This window comes from Oncorhynchus gorbuscha, linkage group LG06, assembly GCF_021184085.1.
Source record: "Oncorhynchus gorbuscha isolate QuinsamMale2020 ecotype Even-year linkage group LG06, OgorEven_v1.0, whole genome shotgun sequence".
In the NCBI taxonomy this organism is placed as follows: Eukaryota; Metazoa; Chordata; class Actinopteri; order Salmoniformes; family Salmonidae; genus Oncorhynchus; species Oncorhynchus gorbuscha.
The window spans coordinates 25,941,454-25,964,439 of NC_060178.1; the positions used below are offsets into that span (position 1 = coordinate 25,941,454).

General features: G+C 45.9%; 1 protein-coding gene across 4 annotated transcripts in view; it reads left to right on the top strand.

Moving 5' to 3' along the window:
* Nucleotides 1-22,986, top strand: part of LOC124037760 (formin-binding protein 1-like) — a 76,417-nt gene that overhangs the window by 45,060 nt on the left and 8,371 nt on the right. For all 4 annotated transcript variants that reach the window (XM_046352781.1, XM_046352778.1, XM_046352780.1 and 1 more), the window contains exons 2-8: nucleotides 10,674-10,789; nucleotides 14,067-14,117; nucleotides 20,312-20,459; nucleotides 20,945-21,007; nucleotides 21,755-21,859; nucleotides 21,978-22,106; nucleotides 22,260-22,406. In XM_046352781.1, the coding sequence (XP_046208737.1) occupies nucleotides 10,674-10,789; nucleotides 14,067-14,117; nucleotides 20,312-20,459; nucleotides 20,945-21,007; nucleotides 21,755-21,859; nucleotides 21,978-22,106; nucleotides 22,260-22,406 (759 nt within the window). The remainder of the gene's footprint in view (nucleotides 1-10,673; nucleotides 10,790-14,066; nucleotides 14,118-20,311; nucleotides 20,460-20,944; nucleotides 21,008-21,754; nucleotides 21,860-21,977; nucleotides 22,107-22,259; nucleotides 22,407-22,986) is intronic.

Here is a 22,986-nt window from a genome sequence, read left to right on the forward strand (position 1 = left end):
CCCACATGGAGTTTACCATAAGGCACCTAAAGGACTCTCGAACCATGAGAAACAACATTCTCTGGTCTGATGAAACACAAATTGAACGATTTGACCTGAATGCCAAGTGTCACGTCTGGAGGAAACCTGGCACCATCCCTACGGTGAGCCATGGTAACACCATTTTGTGCTACTGGGATGTTTTTCATCAGCAGAGACTGGGAGACTAGACAGGATCGAGGGAAAGATGAACGGAGCAAAGTACAGAGAGATCCTTGATGAAAACCTGCTCCCACAGCACTCAGGACCTCAGACCAAGGCGAAGGTTCAGCTTCCAACAGGACAACAAACCTAAGCACACAAGCCAAGTTTTATTTTTTTATTTGACCTTTTATTTAACCAGGCAAGTCAGTTAAGAAACATTTCTTATTTTCAATAACTGCCTAGGAACAGTGGGTTAACTGCCTGTTCAGGGGCAGAACGACAGATTTGTACCTCGTCAGCTCGGGGATTTGAACTTGCAACCTTTCGGTTATTAGTCCAACACTAACCACTAGGCTACCCTGCCGCAGTGGCTCAGGCAGAGCCTGGACTTTAACCCAATCGAACATCTATGAAGAGAACTGAAAATAGCTGTGCAGCATTCTTCTGCAGAGAAGAATAGGAGAAACTCCCCAAAAACATCTGTGCAACGCTTGTAGCGTCATACCCTAGAAGATTCAAGGCTGTAATCGCTGCCAAAGGTTCTTCAACAATACTCAGTAAAGGGTCTGAATAGTTATGTAAATTTGATGTCAGTTAAAAAATAAATAATAATTGCTGCCAAAAAAACTGTTTTTGCAATGTCATTTTGTGTAGATCGATGAAGGGGGGAAAACTATTGAATCTATTTTAGAATAAGGCTGTAATGTAACAATGTGTAAATACTTTATGAAGGCACTGTGCGTGTATGCAAATCGGACCCCTTTATTATCTACATGGAGCCGAGCATTTCTAGAAGAGAGAGACCTTGGTAGTCCTGAGATTGTTCCAGTGATGACATCACTTCCTGACATTCTTAGTTGGGCTGTTTTCCTCTGGCCTAGGGAGATTCCTTTCCAGATATGCTTGTGTTCCTCTGGGGTTGTGGCTAGTTGCTGCTCGTCTGCAGTTTTGGGCGGCTGCCTTACATGATCCCTTTGTTTTTATTCAGTGAAAGTTATTGTGTGGTCAGTAATGTGGTCTTATGGTCAGTAAAGTCTTTACTGAAATGTTAGCGGTATGGGTACTGAATTTCATCAAATCATGTTTGCTCTGTATCTTTCATCATGAGAGGAAATGTAAGACGGTCATCTGTTTTCTCCTGTGCACTGCCATTGTGCTAACTGGGCTCCCACTCTGGGAAGAGGGATAACTTTACAAGACCGAGAAATTATATTGAAACCCAACCATCGGACCTCTGCTAAAACTGACTCTGGTTGAGATAGAGAGTGAGTGAATGGGAAAACTGGGCTGGCTAAATGGCATAGTAGTGATGTTGGCACTGCCCTGTGTGTCTCAACACATCATCCCCAGACATTGCAAAGAGAAACATTGGAGAATGAAACCTGAACACTCAAAAGAGAAAGCCGATCTGCTGAACTGGCATTTTGGGAATCTCCAACCAAATTCCTGGGAATCCAGGAATCCAAGGACGTTTTTCCCCTCTTCACACCAAAAAATACATTCCTTTCAGTCAGTCCAGCCCCTGAGAGTGAGAAACTTGGCTTGAAGTCTCTCTCCCAGACAGATCCAACGGTCTCTTGGCTTGTGCTCTGGCCTCCATACTGCTGTTCCCCCTGAGGCTTATCCATAGCGAGATCCTAGTGGTGACAGGCTTCTGTGTGGAGGTCAAGTTACTGAAAGGTGAGCTCTGGGCCCGGATCACTGGCCAGTCCATTCTGCACTGCGCTATATTGTGCTGCATTGCACTGTGAAGCTTTGTTCTGTATGTTGTTACTGTATGGTGCGTCACAGTACAGACGTGGATGTGGTGAGCCAGAGAGGAGCGGGCAGGCAGACGATGGGATGATGAGCTCAGGGAGTTACTTATTCATGACTATTGAGCGATGGAGGAAAGCTGACGTGGGACAGACGCTCTCGGGAACATGAACATTTTCTCCTGCTCTGTCAGCTATGGCTGGTAGTTGTGTTAATTAGTAATAGTATTCTGCACTTTGATAGCACCAGTAACCTATATCATCACAACACTCAAAAGCGAGGCGCAAAGATTAACAGAAGTTCATGAGTCAACAGGAGCCTTTGGAGTATTGGTCAAAGCTGTGTTTCTGCTATAAGACGGGAGCCAGTCTGTCCTGGGCCTAGACATAAGTCCTCAGTTGTCTCCTCTCTTCATGAAGTCAACACAGTGGCTTATAGGAGACTGAGGCCTTTTTTATTTTAATGCTCAGATTATTCAGATGAATTCTACTTGTTTCTTAATGCAGCTCATAGCCTGCACGTTGTCTCATAGAAAGTTACTTTCCATAGCATTTTGCCTTGATTTTGTCATTGGTCGATTGAAACCTCTTTTTCTCCGACTGAAGAGGCTCTGGCTGTGTTCTGTGTTGTAAGGACTGGCTGTGTTGCACGCGCAAGCGGTTTCCCAACCGGCGTATTGCTGGCGCTAAACACCACTATATATTGGGCCAGAATCAAGCTCTTCTTTGGCTCTGGACCACATTCAGCATATTGTGATATCTCTGCCGCAGAGAGAGAATACTATCACTTTGAGATTAAGCAGTGAGCGGAGAATGAAAACACAAGCTGTCCTCGTAGTACACAGGCTGTCCTCGTAGTACACAGGCTGTCCTCGTAGTACACAGGCTGTCCTCGTAGTACACAGGCTGTCCTCGTAGTACACAGGCTGTCCTCGTAGTACACAGGCTGTCCTCGTAGTACACAGGCTGTCCTCGTAGTACACAGGCTGTCCTCGTAGTACACAGGCTGTCCTCGTAGTACACAGGCTGTCCTCGTAGTACACAGGCTGTCCTGGGAGGAGAGGAGGCTTTGCTCCCAGGCCCACAATGTTGAGTTCAAACTGCCTTGAGTTATATAAAACATCAGTTAGGCCCAGCAGTGCAGCTATGCCAGGGGACCCATATGGGAATGGGCTAGTGTTAGTAAACAGGCTTGTCTCGGAGGGGAAATGGCACAGCACCAACAACTGAAGTTCCATTCACAGGGTGTCTTAGTTCAATCAATCTGTGAAACAAACCTTGCTGCGGTAACAACATATATAATTTCTATTTTTTGCGACCTGTTTATTCTTTTTTTCATCAAGGCCCCCACCGACTTTATTGCAAGGTTGTTACCTGGCGTCGTCATAGTAGTCACTGGGTTGCTGAGCTCAGTCCATTTGAAATATTATTTTGGGGACTTGAGGTTCTTGTGGTTTTCTTCCTATCCCCTTATTGTTGCTTATCCCTCATGTTACTGTCATGGCACAAACCATGTGATCGCGGTCTGTCCGATTCTTTGCGTGCGTATGATGCCCTCATTTTCCTTTTTTAGCATTGTTTTGTATGCAAGCTGCTGCTGTCGGTATGAATTCCGGTAGACCACACCTGTACCAGGGACTGAGTTGAACTTGCTTAGTTGAGGAAGTGTGGCTGCTATACATGTCGTCACCTGCTGGATGAGTCGGGTGCTTTACAACCATTTCACCCATAACTCTGAACAGGCCATCCCTGGAGGTTAGAGTGTCGAGCGGTGTTGTTGAGGGACAAAACACAGGCTTAGCCGTTGTACACAGCTGTGTCCGCTCTGTGCACAGCTTCCCCGATGTGATGGTTGATAGGGTCCTCATCTGAACTTGCTATGCAGTCAGGAGGAGAGAAGCTATCATAGAAATATTATGTGAAAGAGTTGGTGGATATAGCTGGATATAATTTTGAACATGCACCATTTCCGGCAACAAGCCATCTGACTTGAGGTGTAACCAGAGTTTCTAAACCTATTTTGGTGTAACGTTAGCTATTTACTGGTGTAATGATCTGACCATCCGCAATCGTGTCCGTAAATTGACACTTGATAGTCAGATTAGATGATATGTCGTAAAAGGGAAAGAAGGAAGTTGGCAATAGGTTTAGGTACCTAAGGATCTTCCTGCATGTTTATGGACAAAGAAACCGGTAGATCAGCGTGCACGTTCTCACTTCTCAAACTATGGACAGAACGTGCATTGACGTTAAATCGTTTTCCTACCCTCACTCTCCTTGTGAGATGTGCACATTTTAGGTTTGGTAGCAGAAGACATCGCCATTGAGCTAGTTAACAAAGTAGCAATAAACAGCAGCCAGCAAGTGATATGAGCAATGGAGAGAGATGTGAAAGGGAATGGAGTTACAGCCTCGCTCTATCCTATCGTAGCAGTAGGATCATTTCTTGACACATAGCTGAACTAGCCAATGGAGTGGTTTTCACTTTTTTTGTCCTGGCAGCTGAGTAAAAAAAAAAGGTGATACATTTTCAAATATATTGATATTGAATATTGGTCTAAAATGTCGGCCTCCTTGACCCTCAAATCGGTATTGGCATCGGCCCAAAAAATGTGATTTTTCTCTGTCAACCATCGTGAACTCAACCAAAGGAGTTTCTCTGTTGGTTTACTGTGTGAAAAGACCGCGGACAATTAAGCAGAAGTGAGAATAATTGGTTCTTGTTGTTATTGGAGGCACAAGGCCTCCTTCTCTTTTCTCCATTCCCCCCCATAGGTTGTCATGAGTACAGGACCCTGACATGTCCCCTGCATTTAAGCTCTGGAGAGCCTGAAATGGCAAAAGAAGCCATTTTATTGGAGGAGATGATTTCCATCCAGGCAGCTGAGTGAGCTGTGTGAATGAGAATATAGCAGCAGCAGGGGCCTGGCCGCTCAGGCAGACCTGGTCACAGTCAATGCGCCAGAAAATACTTTTTAGCCCCTTGTTTTTTCTTCTCCCTCTGTCCTCTTTCGCTCTTTCTCTGTGTCTGTGTGTTGGTGTGAAACGGTTGCGAACATCTCATTTGGCATGCTTTGCCTCGTTACAGGATGTACTTCTGGAATGGTTGTCAATTCCGTATCTGTTGTTGATTTTATAGATCCTACAGGGTGTACGGATACTTACATGCTCATGATTATTTTTTACATGAGCAACACATCTTTGTCCCTGAGCCAGAGGAAGGTAAAGTTATGGTGTTAGTCATAGTATTAGACCATGATCTGTGCTCACATTTTCTGAGAATGGGTTTCATGTCTGGTTTAACAGGCCCATGGAATTGACTGTAGCTTGCACATTCTTTTTCTCCTCCCTCCCTGTGTGCATATGGACTGAGTCTGTGAAGCGTCAGTGAGGAGGGATCCGTTGGGACGGCCTGCTTATTGTTCTCTCACAGGGGAAGTGTGTTGGCTGGAGTCCACCAGTCAGTCTCTGTGGGTCTGTCTAGGTCCTAAGCCAATCCTGAACACAGCCTCGCTCCCAGGCAGGGAACAAGCCATGGGAGAGATTGAGACACCCCTTCCCCTCTCTCTCTACTTTTCTTCTTCTCTCCCTTTCTCCCCTTCTCCTCCAGCACAGCTCAGACATGCGGAGAGGAGACGACACCGGAGCTCTCTTCAGACAGTCCACTTCAGGGTGAAACTGGAATCCATCCCTCGTTCTCTTTCCCTCTATATTATCCCCCTCTCTTTCCCTCTATTATCCCCCTCTCTTTCCCTCTATATTATTCCCCCTCTCTTTCACTCTATATTATCCCCCTCTCTTTCCCTCGGTATCCCAGAACACAGCATGGGAGTTACTCACCTCACCTGACTCAGGTCTGGGCTGTGTATATATCTTTGGTGGGGATGATACTGACAGTTTCTCACCACCTATTCTCAGCCTCCAAACAAGCTCTGAAGTAGGAAGGTTAGCCCTCAGGTGAAATCAAAGGCTATCAGTATGCAGAGTCTGACTGACTTTGGTATGGCTCCACTGTTCCCTCCTAGACCTACCTAGCTGTACTGTACAGTATCCAGATGTTCTTACCGTCCTTAAGGGAGTGCCTAAAAACCACGCATGAAATCCCATTGGTTGTCTATTACCAGAATGCAAAGAAAATTAGCACAAGTATGAATGAATTTCCATGGAGTTACATGTAGGTAGGTAGGTACCAAAAGTCATTTTTGGTGAGTTGGACATTTTCCAAGCGAATGTGAACGAGAGATATTGCGCAAATGAACAAGGTTTTGACACATGCTTGGCTGAAGGAAAAACTCTTCTGTTAGCTTCATTGTCATCAGATAACATTTTCTGCCTAAATGTGTTGCACTGATGTATTTTCTGTGAAGGAAAACTATAGTTGCATATCCCTGATCACGCTAATGAAGCAAAAAAACCAACATGCCTTTTAGTTTAGTTTAAAACGCGACCCCTGTCAATGCACAGCTGAACTAACCTGCTCCTGCTTTCTCCCGTTCTGCTATTTACAAACAAACACATGACTGGCGCAACTGTTCTGGGGTACTATGGTAACCTTCATAATGTAAAATAATAATGTGACGTGTAGGGCTGACCCCATTTAGTCAACTGGTGGATTGTTTGGTGGATTGTTTGTTAGTCGACCGAGATTTCATTAGTCGGGCAGTAGCTAAACATTTAAATATAAAATCATGGTGTACAAGACACCTGTCTGAGTGGACTGATTCATTGTGGAAGACGTGGGGATGGCACAGTCCATCACTCTTAAGACGTGATATTGAAAATGTATATGGTTGTATTACGTAAGAAGAATTGTTATTATTTATATAACAAATGTACTTTCTCCTGCGTTGGATATTGAACGCTCTTCGCAGTTCTGAAACGCATCAGTGCGCTGTTGAATTGGCAACTTTTCATTAGAGGTCGACCGATTTAATCGGAATGGCCGATTTTAATTGGGGCCGATTTCAGGTTTTCATAACAACCGGTGATTTTTGGACACCGATTTTGCCGATTTTAAATTATTTAACTAGGTAAGTCGGTTAAGAACACATTCTTATTTTCAATGACGGCCTCGGAACGGTGGGTTAACTGCCTCGTTCAGCTCGGGGGATCCAATCTTGCAACCTTACAGTTAACTAGTCCAACGCAATAACGACCTGCCTCTCTCTCGTTGCACTCCACAAGGAGACTGCCTGTTACGCGAATGCAGTAAGCCAAGCAAAGTTGCTAGCTAGCATTAAACTTATCTTATAAAAATCAATTATAATCACTAGTTAACTACATTTACATTTACATTTAAGTCATTTAGCAGACGCTCTTATCCAGAGCGACTTACAAATATGGTTGATGATATTACTAGATATTATCTTGTGTGTCCTGCGTTGCATATAATCTGACTGAGCATACAAGTATCTAAGTATCTGACTGAGCGGTGGTAGGCAGAAGCAGATGCGTAAACATTCATTCAAACAGCACTTTCGTGCGTTTTGCCAGCAGCTCTTCGTTGTGCGTTAAGCATTGCGCTGTTTACGACTTCAAGCCTATCAACTCTCGAGATGAGGCTGGTGTAACCGATGTGAAATGGCTGGCTAGTTAGTGTGCGCTAATAGCGTTTCAAACGTCACTCACTCTGAGCCTAGGAGTGTTTAAAAATATATATATTTTAAAAATATATATAAATAAGTGGTTGTTTCCCTTGCTCTGCATGGGTATCGCTGCTGCTTCGAGGGTGGCTGTTGTCGTTGTGTTCCTGGTTTGAGCCCGAGGAGGGGAGAGAAGAGGGACGGAAGCTATACTGTTACACTGGCAATACTAAAGTGCCTATAAGAGTGCCTATAAGAACATCCAATAGTCAAAGGTTAATGAAACACAAATGATATAGAGGGAAATAGTCCTATAATTCCTATAATAACTACAACCTAAAACTTCTTACCTGGGAATATTGAAGACTCATGTTAAAAGGAACCACCAGCTTTCACATGTTCTCCTATTCTGAGCAAGGAACTAAAACGTTAGCTTTCTTACATAGCACATATTGCACTTTTACTTTCTTCTCCAACACTTTGTTTTTGCCTTATTTAAACCAAATTGAACATGTTTCATTGTTTATTTGAGGCTAAATTGATTCTACTAATGTATTATATTAAGTTAAAATAAGTGTTCATTCAGTATTGTTGTAATTGTCATTATTACAAATAAATAAATGTTTAAAAAAATGGCCGATTTTTAATCGGTATCGGCTTTTTCGGTCGTCCAATAATCGGTATCGGCGTTGAAAAATCATAATCGGTCGACCTTTTCTTTTCATAGACCATGTTGCTATGTGAATAATAACAAAGTTAACCACCATATTGATGTTGAAAACAGTGAGTGGAGGCAGCAGCGGTGTTCGGAGATGAGAAAAAGGCCTTGTCTTAATTGTAAAGAAAAATAAAGTGAGGAGGAAACCCTAACTGTTAAATGTGCCTGGCTTTATAAATCATCCATATTTACCTACAGAAATAAGACAGATCCTGCTTCTGTTGCCTGTTTTGAGTATTTAACACCCTACAGGATTCCGTGAGCACCAAGCCTCACACAACCACAATATCGGGTAAACAATTTCACAAATTTGGCTGTTTTTAATCTTTGCCATTCTGTAATGAAGGCTTTACAGTCTCTGGTATTATTTATAATTGATTTAGTGTTTACATTGTTCCAAATTGTCAAATTATATTTATAATAATGATAACCCCCCTTTTCTCATTATTATTATGATCATTATAATAATAAGTATAACCACCATTGAGCTGTAGGCCTAAGAGCGTGTCCTGTTTAGTTTTAATGCCTATATTTCAATATTTATAGAGGCTACTGTATCAATCATTCATTTTTGACATCACATAGCATACGAGTCATTCATGATTTGAAATGCAATCAATCATTTTAGTTTTAAAATACAATAAAGCGACCCTTGAATAATTAGTGTAAAGAATACATCATTCCGTTTCAGAAATTGCATTCACGAATGTATGCGACTGTTTTTAGTCTTTACTGTAATAAAGGCTTTAGCGTTTTTATTTTTTAAAACTCTCTTGTATGCTTAATTTATTTATTATTGTTTACGTACCAATCGTTCAGGAAAATTATATTGTAATCCAACAGCACCAGTTTGGTACACATAATATGCACGCAGCACTTGCTCCTTGCCTTTTCTTGATCTTCCAGTGTTTTCACACCTAGTCAAATTTATTCCACACATCTGACTTCCCCTTTACCTCCTGAGCAACCAGTAAACATTCCCCCGTTTTTTTGTCATGTTCTCTGCATCCATTTTGCTGTCACGTGGTACGGCATTCAGAGTTTGTTATAACCAATTTATTGATGTGATCATGCTATAGGTCAGCATGTGATGCATACATGTGTCACGTAAAGAGAGCAAGGGTTGAGGGAATAGGGATTTTTTTTCCTAAACAAATTAATGATTTTGGTAGCAGAAATGTTCAGTCAGTAATGGCTATAATTATGTTGCAGCTTCAACCACGCGATAAACACTTGATGTTCTGTGGTGGTCACTGCAGCAGGAAGGAGAGACAATGGGGGCGAGTCACAGTCAGTGGCTGTCCTTTTTTAGCACAGCGAGTCTGAGCCCAGCGCTGCACAGTGAAATCAATTGCGGTCGTACTCCCTCTAGTTATTTGTCTTAATTATTTCATAAAACAGTGTGCTTAAAGCATCAGACAAGCTTAGTGCATATAGTTGATTTGACTTAAAACACACAATGTGTCTATATATGGAAAAATACACTTTAAAAAAATTCAGCCCAGAGGGTCACATGAGGAGAGGTTGTCAGCTGTGTTGACTGTGGTGTGGTTTCAACATTTTCCTCTCAGCCCAACACTGTTATAAGGCATCTCTCGAAACGATACAACGTTGACCTTGTATGGATTTTCATCTCAGGCTGCTTAAAGCATCTAAAAATATACTGTAAAGCCTGTTCTGCCTTAAAGGGACATTTAAAAATAAAAATAAATCCACTTCATATTCATCATCTCTAGCAGCACCCCAAAATCAACATATGTGAGAATGGCGCAGTTCTATGTTTTGTAGTCAAATATAGAGAAAGATGACTTTCCAATGACAACATATTTGTAGGCAATTCATATGCAATGCGTACTCACAATTGGTCAAAATCACACGATGCGCACTGATGTCATTGGAAACACTTATCTACCTATATATTTTTTTTACTACAAAATATAGAAACGCACCAGGTTCATATATGTTGATGTTGGGGTGCTGCTGGAGATGATGAATATGAAGTTGAAAAATGGTTTAAGTTTCCGTTTAACTCTCGAAACGATAGGTTACCGGTTCTTCTCTTAGACACCTTGGAATTCTCATCTGTAGAAGTATGGAGTGTCTAGTCTGTATGCCTGTGCTGTGTGTCTGTATGCCTGTGCTGTGTGTCTGTATGCCTGTGCTGTGTGTCTGTATGCCTGTGCTGTGTGTCTGTAGCTTTCCTATCATTTGACATACTCTTGATAGTACCCAGTGTGATCATTGAGGAAGTACAGCCTAGCACAGGAATAGTGACTCAACATGTGCTTGTTATTCAATGTCAGACGCCTGGGTTCTCATTCATGCCTCGTTTAATTTAATCCATCATATGCATGCCACTGTAAGCACTCATATAGTCATCTCTCTCCAACCCTAACGTCTCTCTTTCTCCCTCTTCTCTCCATCCCTCTCTCTCAGGACCAGTTTGAAAACCTTGACAAGCATACTCAGTGGGGGATCGACTTCCTAGAGAGGTATGCAAAGTTTGTCAAGGAAAGGCTGGAGATTGAACAGACCTATGCAAAACAGTTAAGGTAAGAATGTGGCTTTTATCGTTCAGTTCCATAGAACTGTTTTTGAGGTTATTTGCCTATACTTTACATCATTAATTGAATGCGTATTCTGTGTTATAGATGTAGACATACAGTGGGGCAAAAAAGTATTTAGTCAGCCACAAATTGTGCAAGTTCTCCCACTTAAAAAAGATGAGAGAGGCCTGTAATTTTAATCATAGGTACACTTCAACTATGACAGACAAAATGAGAAAACAAATCCAGAAAATCACATTGTAGGATTTTTTAAATGAATTTATTTGCAAATTATGGTGGAAAATAAGTATTTGGTCACCTACAAACAAGCAAGATTTCTGGCTCTCACAGACCTGTAACTTTATCTTTAAGAGGCTCCTCTGTTCTCTACTCGTTACCTGTATTAATGGCACCTGTTTGAACTTGTTATCAGTGTAAAAGACACCTGTCCACAACCTCAAACAGTCACACTCCAAACTCCACTATGGCCAAGACCAAAGAGCAGTCAAAGACACCAGAAACAAAATTGTAGACCTGCACCAGGCAGGGAAGACTGCATCTGCAATGGGTAAGCAGCTTGGTTTGAAGAAATCAAGTGTGGGAGCAATTATTAGGAAATGGAAGACATACAAGACCACTGATAATCTCTCTCGATCTGGGGCTCCACGCAAGATCTCACCCCGTGGGGTCAAAATGATCACAAAATGATCAACAGTGAGCAAAAATCCCAGAACCACACGGGTGACCTAGTGAATGACCTGCAGAGAGCTGGGACCAAAGTAACAAAGCCATCAGTAACACACTACGCCGCCAGGGACTTAAATCCTGTAGTGCCAGACTTGTCCCCCTGCTTAAGCCAGTACATGTCCAGGCCCGTCTGAAGTTTGCTAGAGAGCATTTGGATGATCCAGAAGAAGATTGGGAGAGCGTCAGATGAAACCAAAATATAACTTTTTGGTAAAAACTCAACTCGTCGTGTTTGGAGGACAAAGAATGCTGAGTTGCATCCAAAGAACACCATACCTACTGTGAAGCATGGGGGTGGGAACATCATGCTTTGGCGCTGTTTTTCTGCAAAGGGACCAGGACAACTGATCCGTGTAAAGGAAAGAATGAATGAGGCCATGTATCGTGAGATTTTGAGTGAAAACCTCCTTCCATCAGCAAGGGCATTGAAGATGAAACGTGGCTGGGTCTTTCAGCATGACAATGATCCCAAACACACCGCCTGGGCAACGAAGAAGTGGCTTCGTAAGAAGCATTTCAAGGTCCTGGAGTGGCCTAGCCAGTCTCCAGATCTCAACCCCATAGAAAATCTTTGGAGGGAGTTGTAAGTCTGTGTTGCCCAGCAACAGCCCCAAAACATCACTGCTCTAGAGGAGATCTGCATGGAGGAATGGGCCAAAATACCAGCAACAGTGTGTGAAAACCTTGTGAAGACTTAGAGAACTTTTGACCTCTGTCATTGCCAACAAAGGGTAATATAACAAAGTATTGAAACTTTTGTTATTGACCAAATACTTATTTTCCAACATAATTTGCAAATGAATTAATAAAAATTCCTACAATATGATTTTCTGCATTTTTTTCTTCTCATTTTGTCTGTCATAGTTGAAGTGTACCTATGATGAAAATTACAGGCCTCATCTTTTTAAGTGGGAGAACTTGCACAATTGGTGGCTGACTAAATACTTTTTTGCCCCACTGTATATTAGACATGGATGCATTAGTACTGTATATTAACCTTCAATATGCTAATCATCTAATATCAATGTAGAATTACCGGTACTGAAAAAATGACTAGGATAATTATCAAATGATGTGATTTGATGAGTATCTAAGTGTCCACTCAACCTGAACAATGGGGCCAGCTCAGCCCAATCTGACATGGTTGTGCTGCCATTAATAGATTTTTGGAGGGACACAAATCAATATAATAGATATCTAGGAGGTGGCTACTGGCCAGTCTCGAGACAGTAGAGGAGTAGGCAGATGCCAACGCCCCTCCAATGGGAACGCTGGAGTTTGTTACAGATGTAAACCCATTTATACGCTGTTGGATTGTATCCTCCCTGACAACCATGTTATCACCTTTGGAGCAAATCTACCACGGAGAAAAAAACAACAGAGTTCTAAAACGACGAGTTATTGAGTTAGAGTGAGACCACTGGTTTGACAAGATGAGGAAGATGTAGGCTAGGTTGGTAAACCATAGGTGATCCCGCACTGATCAGATGCATATAGGTACATTCTAGCCCACATAAAATGCAACCTGCCGTAAGTATCTCTGTTAGTATGATTTAGAAACTGTGCAGTCCCCATGGAGCGGTGGTCATCCCTGGAGCTGTGGTTGTAACGTAGAAACTCCAGCTGTGGCCTCTGCACCCCCACCAGGCTCCACCCCCCCTCCTCCTTTGGGTGTTGCCTAGTTACAGCACCAATATGCTGGGGATTATTTTATTTTAAAGAGATGCGTCTGAATGACGACTAAACTGGGAATGTTTAGTCACGGCGTGTGTAACCCAGTGAATATCCAGCTATGAATCATGGGCTGAAGAAGAGCTTTGTGATTTCGCCATCATGCATTCTTAAAACATGTGCATTACATGCTGATCGGCGTCACGCTGCTACCATTTTCAGCACTCCTCTCTCTACCGTTTCTGTCGACGTATTTCTCCCCAGTCTCTGACTCCCTGGACTGTGTGTGTGTGTGTGTAGCCACTCCCCTGCCTCCCAGGACTGGGAAACCGAGTGCTGTTTGGTGTAAGCTCCTTCATTAGTTGGTCTCAGTGGGGACTGATTGGAGGAGGGGGCAGGGCGGCGGCAAGTTCTGAAAACCTCTCTGTATTCCTCCTCTATTCATCCCTAAAGAGCGAGTGGAACCTGAGCACTGCATGCCTGAAGAGCACCACCGCACAGCCCCACACTACAGAAGCCCCTCTCCAGAGGGACTACTTTATCAAAGACAACCATGTCTTTTGTGTTGCTCCTCCTGCATGTGTTCTGTAGGGAACAACCGAGGAGAGTGCAGGGATATCACACAGTACCAGGTTATCTGTGTCGGTCTGACCTACTTTTATCTAGTCTCTCTCTGAGGAGCGTCTGAATGCGAGAAACTGAGCTATCTCAGCCAATCATTTATCTTATTCACATACAGAAGGAAATAAAGAAAGAGCTGTAATTTTGGTTAATGTGCTCCTGTCTTGGGGAGTAAAAAAGGCAAGCGGTCTGTTCTGTCTGTCTCACTCTTCTCTGTCTCTGACCATATGTATCCTCCTCACAGGAACCTGGTTAAGAAGTACTGTCCCAAGCGCTCCAAAGATGATGAACCTAGGTGAGTAGATTAGACCCATTTGTATTAAATGGTTGACAACCTGTGAACGGTATCAGCATTATGCCACACACACTGGGCCTTTCCACTAGATCGGTCGCCACAAACACAGACTGCCATGGCAACACAGCACTTTTTACATGTTTAATTTCTTCCATAGAATAGAGTAACAAGTCAGCAAGAGTTAGCAAGTCCTAAAGCTGTGTAGGATATCTGACTCTGACGTAGACATTATTGGCTGCTATCGCACAGGAATGATATCAAAGGTCTGTGAGGGAGGGAGAGACTGAGGGAGGGAGAGACTGAGGGAGGGAGAGACTGAGGGAGGGAGAGACTGAGGGAGGGAGAGACTGAGGGAGGGAGAGACTGAGGGAGGGAGAGACTGAGGGAGGGAGAGACTGAGGGAGGGAGAGACTGAGGGAGGGAGAGACTGAGGGAGGGAGAGACTGAGGGAGGGAGAGACTGAGGGAGGGAGAGACTGAGGGAGGGAGAGACTGAGGGAGGGAGAGACTGAGGGAGGGAGGGAAGGAGGGAGAGACTGAGGGAGGGAGGGAAGGAGGGAGAGACTGAGGGAGGGAGGGAGAGACTGAGGGAGGGAGGGAGAGACTGAGGGAAGGAGGGAGAGACTGAGGGAAGGAGGGAGAGACTGAGGGAAGGAGGGAGAGACTGAGGGAAGGAGGGAGAGACTGAGGGAAGGAGGGAGAGACTGAGGGAAGGAGAGACATATTTCCCCCAGATTACACAGATCCACAAAGAATTCGAAAACAAATCCAATTTTGAAAAACTCCCATATCTTTTGGGTGAAATTCCACAGTGTGCCATCACAGCAGCAAGATTTGTGACCTGTTGCCACGAGAAAAGGGCAACCAGTGAAGAACAAACACCATTGTAAATACAACCCATATTTATGCTTATTCATTTTATCTTGTGTCATTTAACTATTTGTACATTGTATATATATATATATATATATAATATGACATTTGTAATGTCTTTACTGTTTTTAAACTTCTGTATGTGTAATGTTTACTGTTAATTTTTGTTGTTTTTCACTTTATATATTCACTTTGTATGTTGTCTACCTCACTTGCTTTGGCAATGTTAACACATGTTTCCCATGCCAATAAAGCCCTTGAATTGAATTGAATTGAGAGGGAGGGAGAGACTGAGGGAGGGAGGGAGGGAGGGAGGGAGGGAGGGACGGAGGGAGGGAGAGACTGAGGGAGGGAGGGAGAGACTGAGGGAGGGAGGGAGAGACTGAGGGAGGGAGGGAGGGAGAGACTGAGGGAGGGAGGGGGAGGGAGAGACTGAGGGAGGGAGGGAGGGAGAGACTGAGGGAGGGAGGGAGGGAGAGACTGAGGGAGGGAGGGAGGGAGAGACTGAGGGAGGGAGGGAGGGAGAGACTGAGGGAGGGAGGGAGGGAGAGACTGAGGGAGGGAGGGAGGGAGAGACTGAGGGAGGGAGGGAGGGAGAGACTGAGGGAGGGAGGGAGGGAGAGACTGAGGGAGGGAGGGAGGGAGAGACTGAGGGAGGGAGGGAGGGAGGGAGAGACTGAGGGAGGGAGGGAGGGAGGGAGGGAGAGACTGAGGGAGGGAGGGAGGGAGGGAGGGAGAGACTGAGGGAGGGAGGGAGGGAGGGAGAGACTGAGGGAGGGAGGGAGGGAGGGAGAGACTGAGGGAGGGAGGGAGGGAGGGAGAGACTGAGGGAGGGAGAGACTGAGGGAGGGAGAGACTGAGGGAGGGAGAGAGGGAGGGAGGGAGAGAGGGAGGGAGGGAGAGACTGAGGGAGGGAGAGACTGAGGGAAGTAGGGAGAGACTGAGGGAAGTAGGGAGAGACTGAGGGAAGTAGGGAGGGAGGGAGAGACTGAGGGAAGTAGGGAGGGAGGGAGAGACTGAGGGAAGTAGGGAGGGAGGGAGAGACTGAGGGAAGGAGGGAGAGACTGAGGGAGAGACTGAGGGAAGGAGGGAGAGACTGAGGGAGAGACTGAGGGAAGGAGGGAGAGACTGAGGGAGAGACTGAGGGAAGGAGGGAGAGACTGAGGGAAGGAGGGAGAGACTGAGGGAAGGAGGGAGGGAGGGAGAGACTGAGGGAGGGAGGGAGAGACTGAGGGAGGGAGGGAGAGACTGAGGGAAGGAGGGAGAGACTGAGGGAGGGAGGGAGAGACTGAGGGAGGGAGGGAGAGACTGAGGGAGGGAGGGAGAGACTGAGGGAGGGAGGGAGGGAGAGAGGGAGGGAGAGAGGGAGGGAGGGAGGGAGGGAGGGAGGGAGGGAGGGAGAGACTGAGGGAGGGAGAGACTGAGGGAGGGAGAGACTGAGGGAGGGAGAGACTGAGGGAGGGAGGGGAGGGAGGGAGAGACTGAGGGAGGGAGAGACTGAGGGAGGGAGAGACTGAGGGAGGGAGAGACTGAGGGAGGGAGAGACTGAGGGAAGTAGGGAGGGAGGGAGAGACTGAGGGAAGTAGGGAGGGAGGGAGAGACTGAGGGAAGTAGGGAGGGAGGGAGAGACTGAGGGAAGTAGGGAGGGAGGAGAGACTGAGGGAGAGACTGAGGGAGGGAGGGAGAGACTGAGGGAGAGACTGAGGGAGGGAGGGAGAGACTGAGGGAGAGACTGAGGGAAGGAGGGAGAGACTGAGGGAGAGACTGAGGGAAGGAGGGAGAGACTGAGGGAGAGACTGAGGGAAGGAGGGAGAGACTGAGGGAGAGACTGAGGGAAGGAGGGAGAGACTGAGGGAAGGAGGGAGAGACTGAGGGAAGGAGGGAGAGACTGAGGGAAGGAGGGAGAGACTGAGGGAGAGACTGAGGGAAGGAGGGAGGGAGGGAGAGACTGAGGGAAGGAGGGAGGGAGGGAGAGACTGAGGGAAGGAGGGAGGGAGGGAGAGACTGAGGGAAGGAGGGAGGGAGGGAGAGACTGAGGGAAGGAGGGAGGGAAGGAGGGAGGGAGGGAGAGACTGAGGGAAGGAGGGAGAGACTGAGGGAGGGAGGGAGAGACTGAGGGAGGGAAGGAGGGAGGGAGGGAGAGACTGAGGGAAGGAGGGAGGGAGGGAGAGACTGAGGGAAGGAGGGAGGGAGGGAGAGACTGAGGGAAGGAGGGAGGGAAGGAGGGAGGGAGGGAGAGACTGAGGGAAGGAGGGAGAGACTGAGGGAGGGAGGGGGAGACTGAGGGAGGGAGGGAGAGACTGAGGGAGAGACTGAGGGAGAGTGAGGGAGAGACTGAGGGAGAGACTGAGGGAGAGACTGAGGGAGAGACTGAGGGAGAGACTGAGGGAGGGACTGAGGGAGGGAGGGAGAGACTGAGGGAGAGACTGAGGGAGAGAGGGAGAGACTGAGGGAGAGACGGAGAGACTGAGGGAGGGAGGGAGAGACTGAGAGACTGAGGGAGGGAGGGAGGGAGGGAGGGAGGGAGGGAGGGAGGGAGGGAGGGAGGGAGGGAGGGAGGGAGAGACTGAGGGAGGGAGGGAGGGAGGGAGGGAGGGAGGGAGGGAGGGAGAGACTGAGGGAGGGAGGGAGGGAGAGACTGAGGGAGGGAGGGAGAGACTGAGGGAGGGAGGGAGAGACTGAGGGAAGGAGGGAGGGAGGGAGGGAGAGACTGAGGGAAGGAAGGAGGGAGGGAGGGAGAGACTGAGGGAAGGGAGAGACTGAGGGAGGGAGAGAGGGCTCCCGTTAGCCTCAGCCTCACAGCACTGATATTTGGGACACCACCCTCTGAATTCTCTGAAACTCTTCCCCTAATTAATTAAATTATCCCTACATCATTTGGCCCTGTGTGCTAACACTGGTGCTGTAACAGGACAGGGAGAGGACGAGGGAGTGAAGGAGGCCCTCTAAAGGATGCATAACATAAACGTCCCTTTTTCAGGACCATGTATTTCAAAGATAATTCGTAAAAATCCAAATAACTTCACAGATCTTCATTGTAAAGGGTTTTAACACTGTTTCCCATGCTTGTTCAATGAACCATAAACAATTAATGAACATCCACCTGTGGAACGGTCGATAAGACACTAACAGCTAACAGTTATGAAAACTTAGGACACTAAAACAGGCCTTTCAACTGACTCTAAAAAACACCAAAAGGAAGATGCCTAGGGTCCCTGCTCATCTGCGTGAACGTGCCTTAGGCATGCTGCAAGGAGGCATGAGGACTGCAGATGTGGCCAGGGCAATAAATTGTGAGACGCCAAATTGAGGACTGAAATTGAGGACTGACAGCTGATCATCCTCGCAGTGGCAGACCATGTGTAACAACACCTGCACAGGATCGGTACATCCGAACATCACATCTGCGGGACAGGTACAGGATGGCAACAACAACTGCCGGAATTACACCAGGAATGCACAATCCCTCCATCAGTGCTCAGACTGTCCGCAATAGGCTGAGAGAGGCTGGACTGGGGTCTTGTAGATCTATTGTCTGGTGAGGACCTGCCTTACATCATTGGTAACAACGTTTCCCATGGGCACAAACCCACCATCACGGGGGGATGGTCAGATTCGTATTTATCGTCAAAGGAATAAGCGTTACACAGAGGCATGTACTCTGGAGCGGGATCGATTTGGAGGTGGGGGGTCCGTCATGGTCTGGGGCGGTGTGTCATAGCATCATCTGACTGAGCTTGTTGTCATTGCAGGCAATCTCAACGCTGTGCATTACTGGGAAGACTTCCTCCTCCCTCATGTGGTTACCCTTCCTGTAGGCTCATCCTGACATGACCCTCTAGCATGACAATGCCAACAGCCATACTGCTCACTCTGTGCGTGATATCCTGCAGGAATGTCAGTCTTCTGCCATGGCCAGCGAAGAGCCCAGATCTCAATACCATTGAGCACCTCTGGGACCTGTTGGATCGGAGGGTGAGGGCTAGGGCCATTCCCCCCCAGAAAATGGTGCAGTCCACGTGGAGGAGATGCACTGCAGTACTTAATGCAGCTGGTGGCCACACCAGATACTGGCTTACATTTGATTTTTATCCCCCCCTTTGTTCATGGACACATTATTCAATTTCTGTTAGTCACATGTCTGTGGAACTTGTTCAGTTTATGTCTCAGTTGTTGAATCTTATGTTCAGACAACTATTTACACATGTTAAGTTTGCTGAAAATAAACGCAGTTGACAGTGAGAGGACGTTTTCTTTTTTTTGCTGAGCTCATGGTGGTTCTTCTGTAGCTCAGTTGGTAGAGCATGGCGCTTGTAACGCCAGGGTAGTGGGTTCGATCCCCGGGACCACCCATACGTAGAATGTATGCACACATGACTGTAAGTCGCTTTGGATAAAAGCGTCTGCTAAATGGCATATATTATTATTATATTATGTCCCTATCCCTCCTTCCTTGGTCCTTCCTCAGTGGATGCGTGTGTGCAGTGTTGGAAATAGTCCACAATTTTAATACTTGAGTAAAAGTAAAATACCGTAATGAAAAATTACTAATTAAAAGTCACCCAGTAAAATTCTACTTGAGTAAAAGTCTGTCAAAAGTAAATGTTATTGCTAAAATATAGAATGTAAAAGTATAAAGCATTTCCAATTCCTTATATTAAGCAAACCAGATGTCACCATTTTCTTTTTTATTATATTTACGCATAACCAGGGGGCACTACCACATTCAGATGTAATTTACACACAAATCATGTGTGTGTCGTGAGTCCGCTAGATCAGAGGAAGTAGGGACGAACCAGGGATTTTGTCTTGATAAGTGAGTGAATTTGTCAATTTTCCAGTCCTGCTATGCATTCAAAATGTAACGAGTACTTTTGGGTGTCAGGGAAAATGTACTTTTTACTCCCTACAATCTTTTAAGGAATGTTGTGAAGTAAAAGTAGTCAGAAATATGAATAGTTAAGTACAGATACCCCCAACAAGTACTTAAGTGTGGGGGGGGGGTAGGAGAATTCTAATAAAGGGAGCTGGTGATGTCACTAAGGGGAGGTGGTCTGTTATCAATATTATCACAGAGTCCAACATGTTATTGGCCTTGTAGTTCCCACTAGGCCTCATACTCTTTGTGTGATACAGAGGGGGAGCCGGTCTCTCTTTTTAATCAGAGCCTAGGTCCAGCATAGGACCAACCATATTATAGATCTGTCCATAACCACTGCCATCTGATCGGTTTTTCTCGCTATCTCTCACAAATTCATTTCTAAAAGTTTACTTGCTAATATCCTTGTTTGTTGTGCTGAGTAACCTGTCCTGTGTGTTCAGGTTCTCGTCGTGCATGTCCTTCTACTCCATCCTGAATGAGCTGAATGACTACGCGGGGCAGAGGGAGGTAGTGGCCGAGGAGATGGGACACAATGTGTACGGAGAGCTGATGAGGTATTCACAGGACCTCAAGTCAGAGAGGAAACACGTGAGTGGCTTTACCAGTAGGACAATAATCCCTGGATGTACGTATTGCAGGCTTCATTATGTACAGTGTTATGTTGTGTATAGTAGATACTCTTGTTCAGACAGGTGCACTATCTTAATTTATATAACGGGTGGGTCTAATCCTGAATGCTGATTGGATAAAAATGCATTCCAGCCGGTGTCTATTCCACAAGTCACCACCGGCTGAATCTGACGTTAAAATGCCTATTTACTCTGTTCCATCACAAATGCAAATTGTAGTGTATTCAAGGTTTTAAAAGGGCTTCTGTTTATTTCCACTTTAAAATGTCAACCTTGATTTATCCTAGCTAAATGTATCAAACCCTACACAAAAATGTCCATTTAATTAAAATCCACATAATAATGAACATTTCCTGTTGCTGCAGGATTATTTTCCCGCTGTGAGAAACTAGTCAAATTAAGATGGTACATCTGTGTGTTGAGTTGTGTGTTTTGACTCCACAGCACCTTCAGGAGGGCAGGAAGGCCCAGCAGTATCTGGACCAGTGTTGGAAACATATGGACAATGTGAGTGTGTGTGAGAGGAGGCAGGGAAGAGATGGATGGATGGAGGGAGGGAGGGCCACGTGGCACAGGGCACGGAGAGGACAGGGAAGACCCCTCGCAGGGAAGGAGGCCTGTGTGACACGTGGACCTCCAGCAGGGACCTGCTCCTCTCTGCCGACAGCCAGACGCCCAGTGCTGCTGGGCTGCCTGTGAGAGGGCCAAGAGGATCTCCACTTACCTCTGCGCACGCACACACACACATACACACTTAAAGGAGTGCATACACACACACTGGAAGATGCATACATAAAAGAACATATCGGCACACACACACAAACATACACACACTGATGAGAGAAGTATTCCTGCATTTCATGCCTTTCCAGTTTGCCTGTGTGTCACATTGTCAAAGGCTGAATTATTTTTGCTGCTTTTAGGGCTTGTGTGATTGCAGCCAGCAACAGTTGAATCTCATATTGCAAATGTCAGTGTTGTAATGCCTTAGGTATTCCTCTTTGTTGCACGGTCACGTAATGCAGCACAGATTTTCTAGCAGGAGGAAAGCATACATTTATTTAGAGGTTTTTCGTTTGCTCTGCTGCCTGTTTAACCACAATAAAGTGTTTCTGCTCTGTTTTGCTCTCCTATCTATGTCCTGTAGAAATGGTAGAGGCTTGCATTCATTACAGGGCAGGATTGACTCCTGGTTTAGAGAAGAGGTCAATATATGTCTTGACTAATAATCTGTCTCCCATTTGACTTTCTTAGAGCAAGAAGAAGTTTGAGCGGGAGTGCAAGGAGGCAGAGAAATCACAGATCAGCTACGACCGGTTGGACAACGACATCAACGCCACCAAGTCGGAGGTAGAAAAGGTGAGTCCTGACCTGGCTTGAGCCTTGACATGTGAACTACCTCCAACCATACACATGGGAGGTTGTCATTTGCTGTGTGTATTGAGTGGTCCTGAATGTTCCATCTTGTCCACTGCAGGCAAAGTACCAGTTGTACCTGCGCACACACTCGGCAGACGAGAGTAAGAACGAGTACGCCGCTCAGCTGCAGAACTTTAACGGGGAACAGTGGAAACATTTCAATGTGGCCATTCCACAGATATTCAAGGTAAGCCACGGCCAGCCATTCTCCTCCAGGCTCCATCTTCTGTCTCATCCCGCATTGGCCGGAGATGGAAATCTGAGCTGTGATTGTCTCACAGGACACCAAAAGGTCAGAGGTCACGGGGGGTGTGTGTGTGTGTGTTCCCGACCTCTCCAGAACCTGCAGGACATGGACGAGAGGCGGACAGTGAAGCTGGGAGAGACGTACCGGAGCTTTGCCGAAGTGGAGCGCAGAGTCGTCCCCATCATCTCCAAGTGTCTGGAGGGAATGGTGACTGCTGCCAAGGCTGTGGACCAACGCAAGGTGGGTCTGGAGCATGGTGCCCTATGTTATGATGTTATGGTGGCCTACACAGTAGCATGATTCCCTTATAGCATGAGCATATGTGACGGTGCTCTATAGTTTGAAGCAGGGTGTACACAAGACTTTGCTTTAGCATGGTGACTCTCTAGCACGGAGCGGAGGCCTAACTGAATGATACAGCCTGGAATTGAACCAGGGTCTGTAGGGAAGCCTCTGCCGTTTTAGACTGCTGCGCCACTCAGGAGCCCAATAATAACTATTGTCATGTTTTTACATGGATATATTTCCACTAATATTTCTTCGAAACTTTGAAGCTTGTGTTTGCGCATATGCATCTGATGCGTATGCTATAGGAACGCCCGGCAACGTTCTCTAGCGGATGCTGAAAGGCCATGCGGTTCTAGTGTTATATGGATACTTTTTGATTTTTCCAATGAGGCCCTTTGTCTACTTCCCCAGAGTCAGATGAACTCGTAGATACCATTTTTATATCTCTGTGTCCAGTATAAAGGAGGTTAGAGGTAGTTTCGCGAGCCAATGCCAACTAGCGCAATGACTAGAAGTCTATGGGCATCTGCTA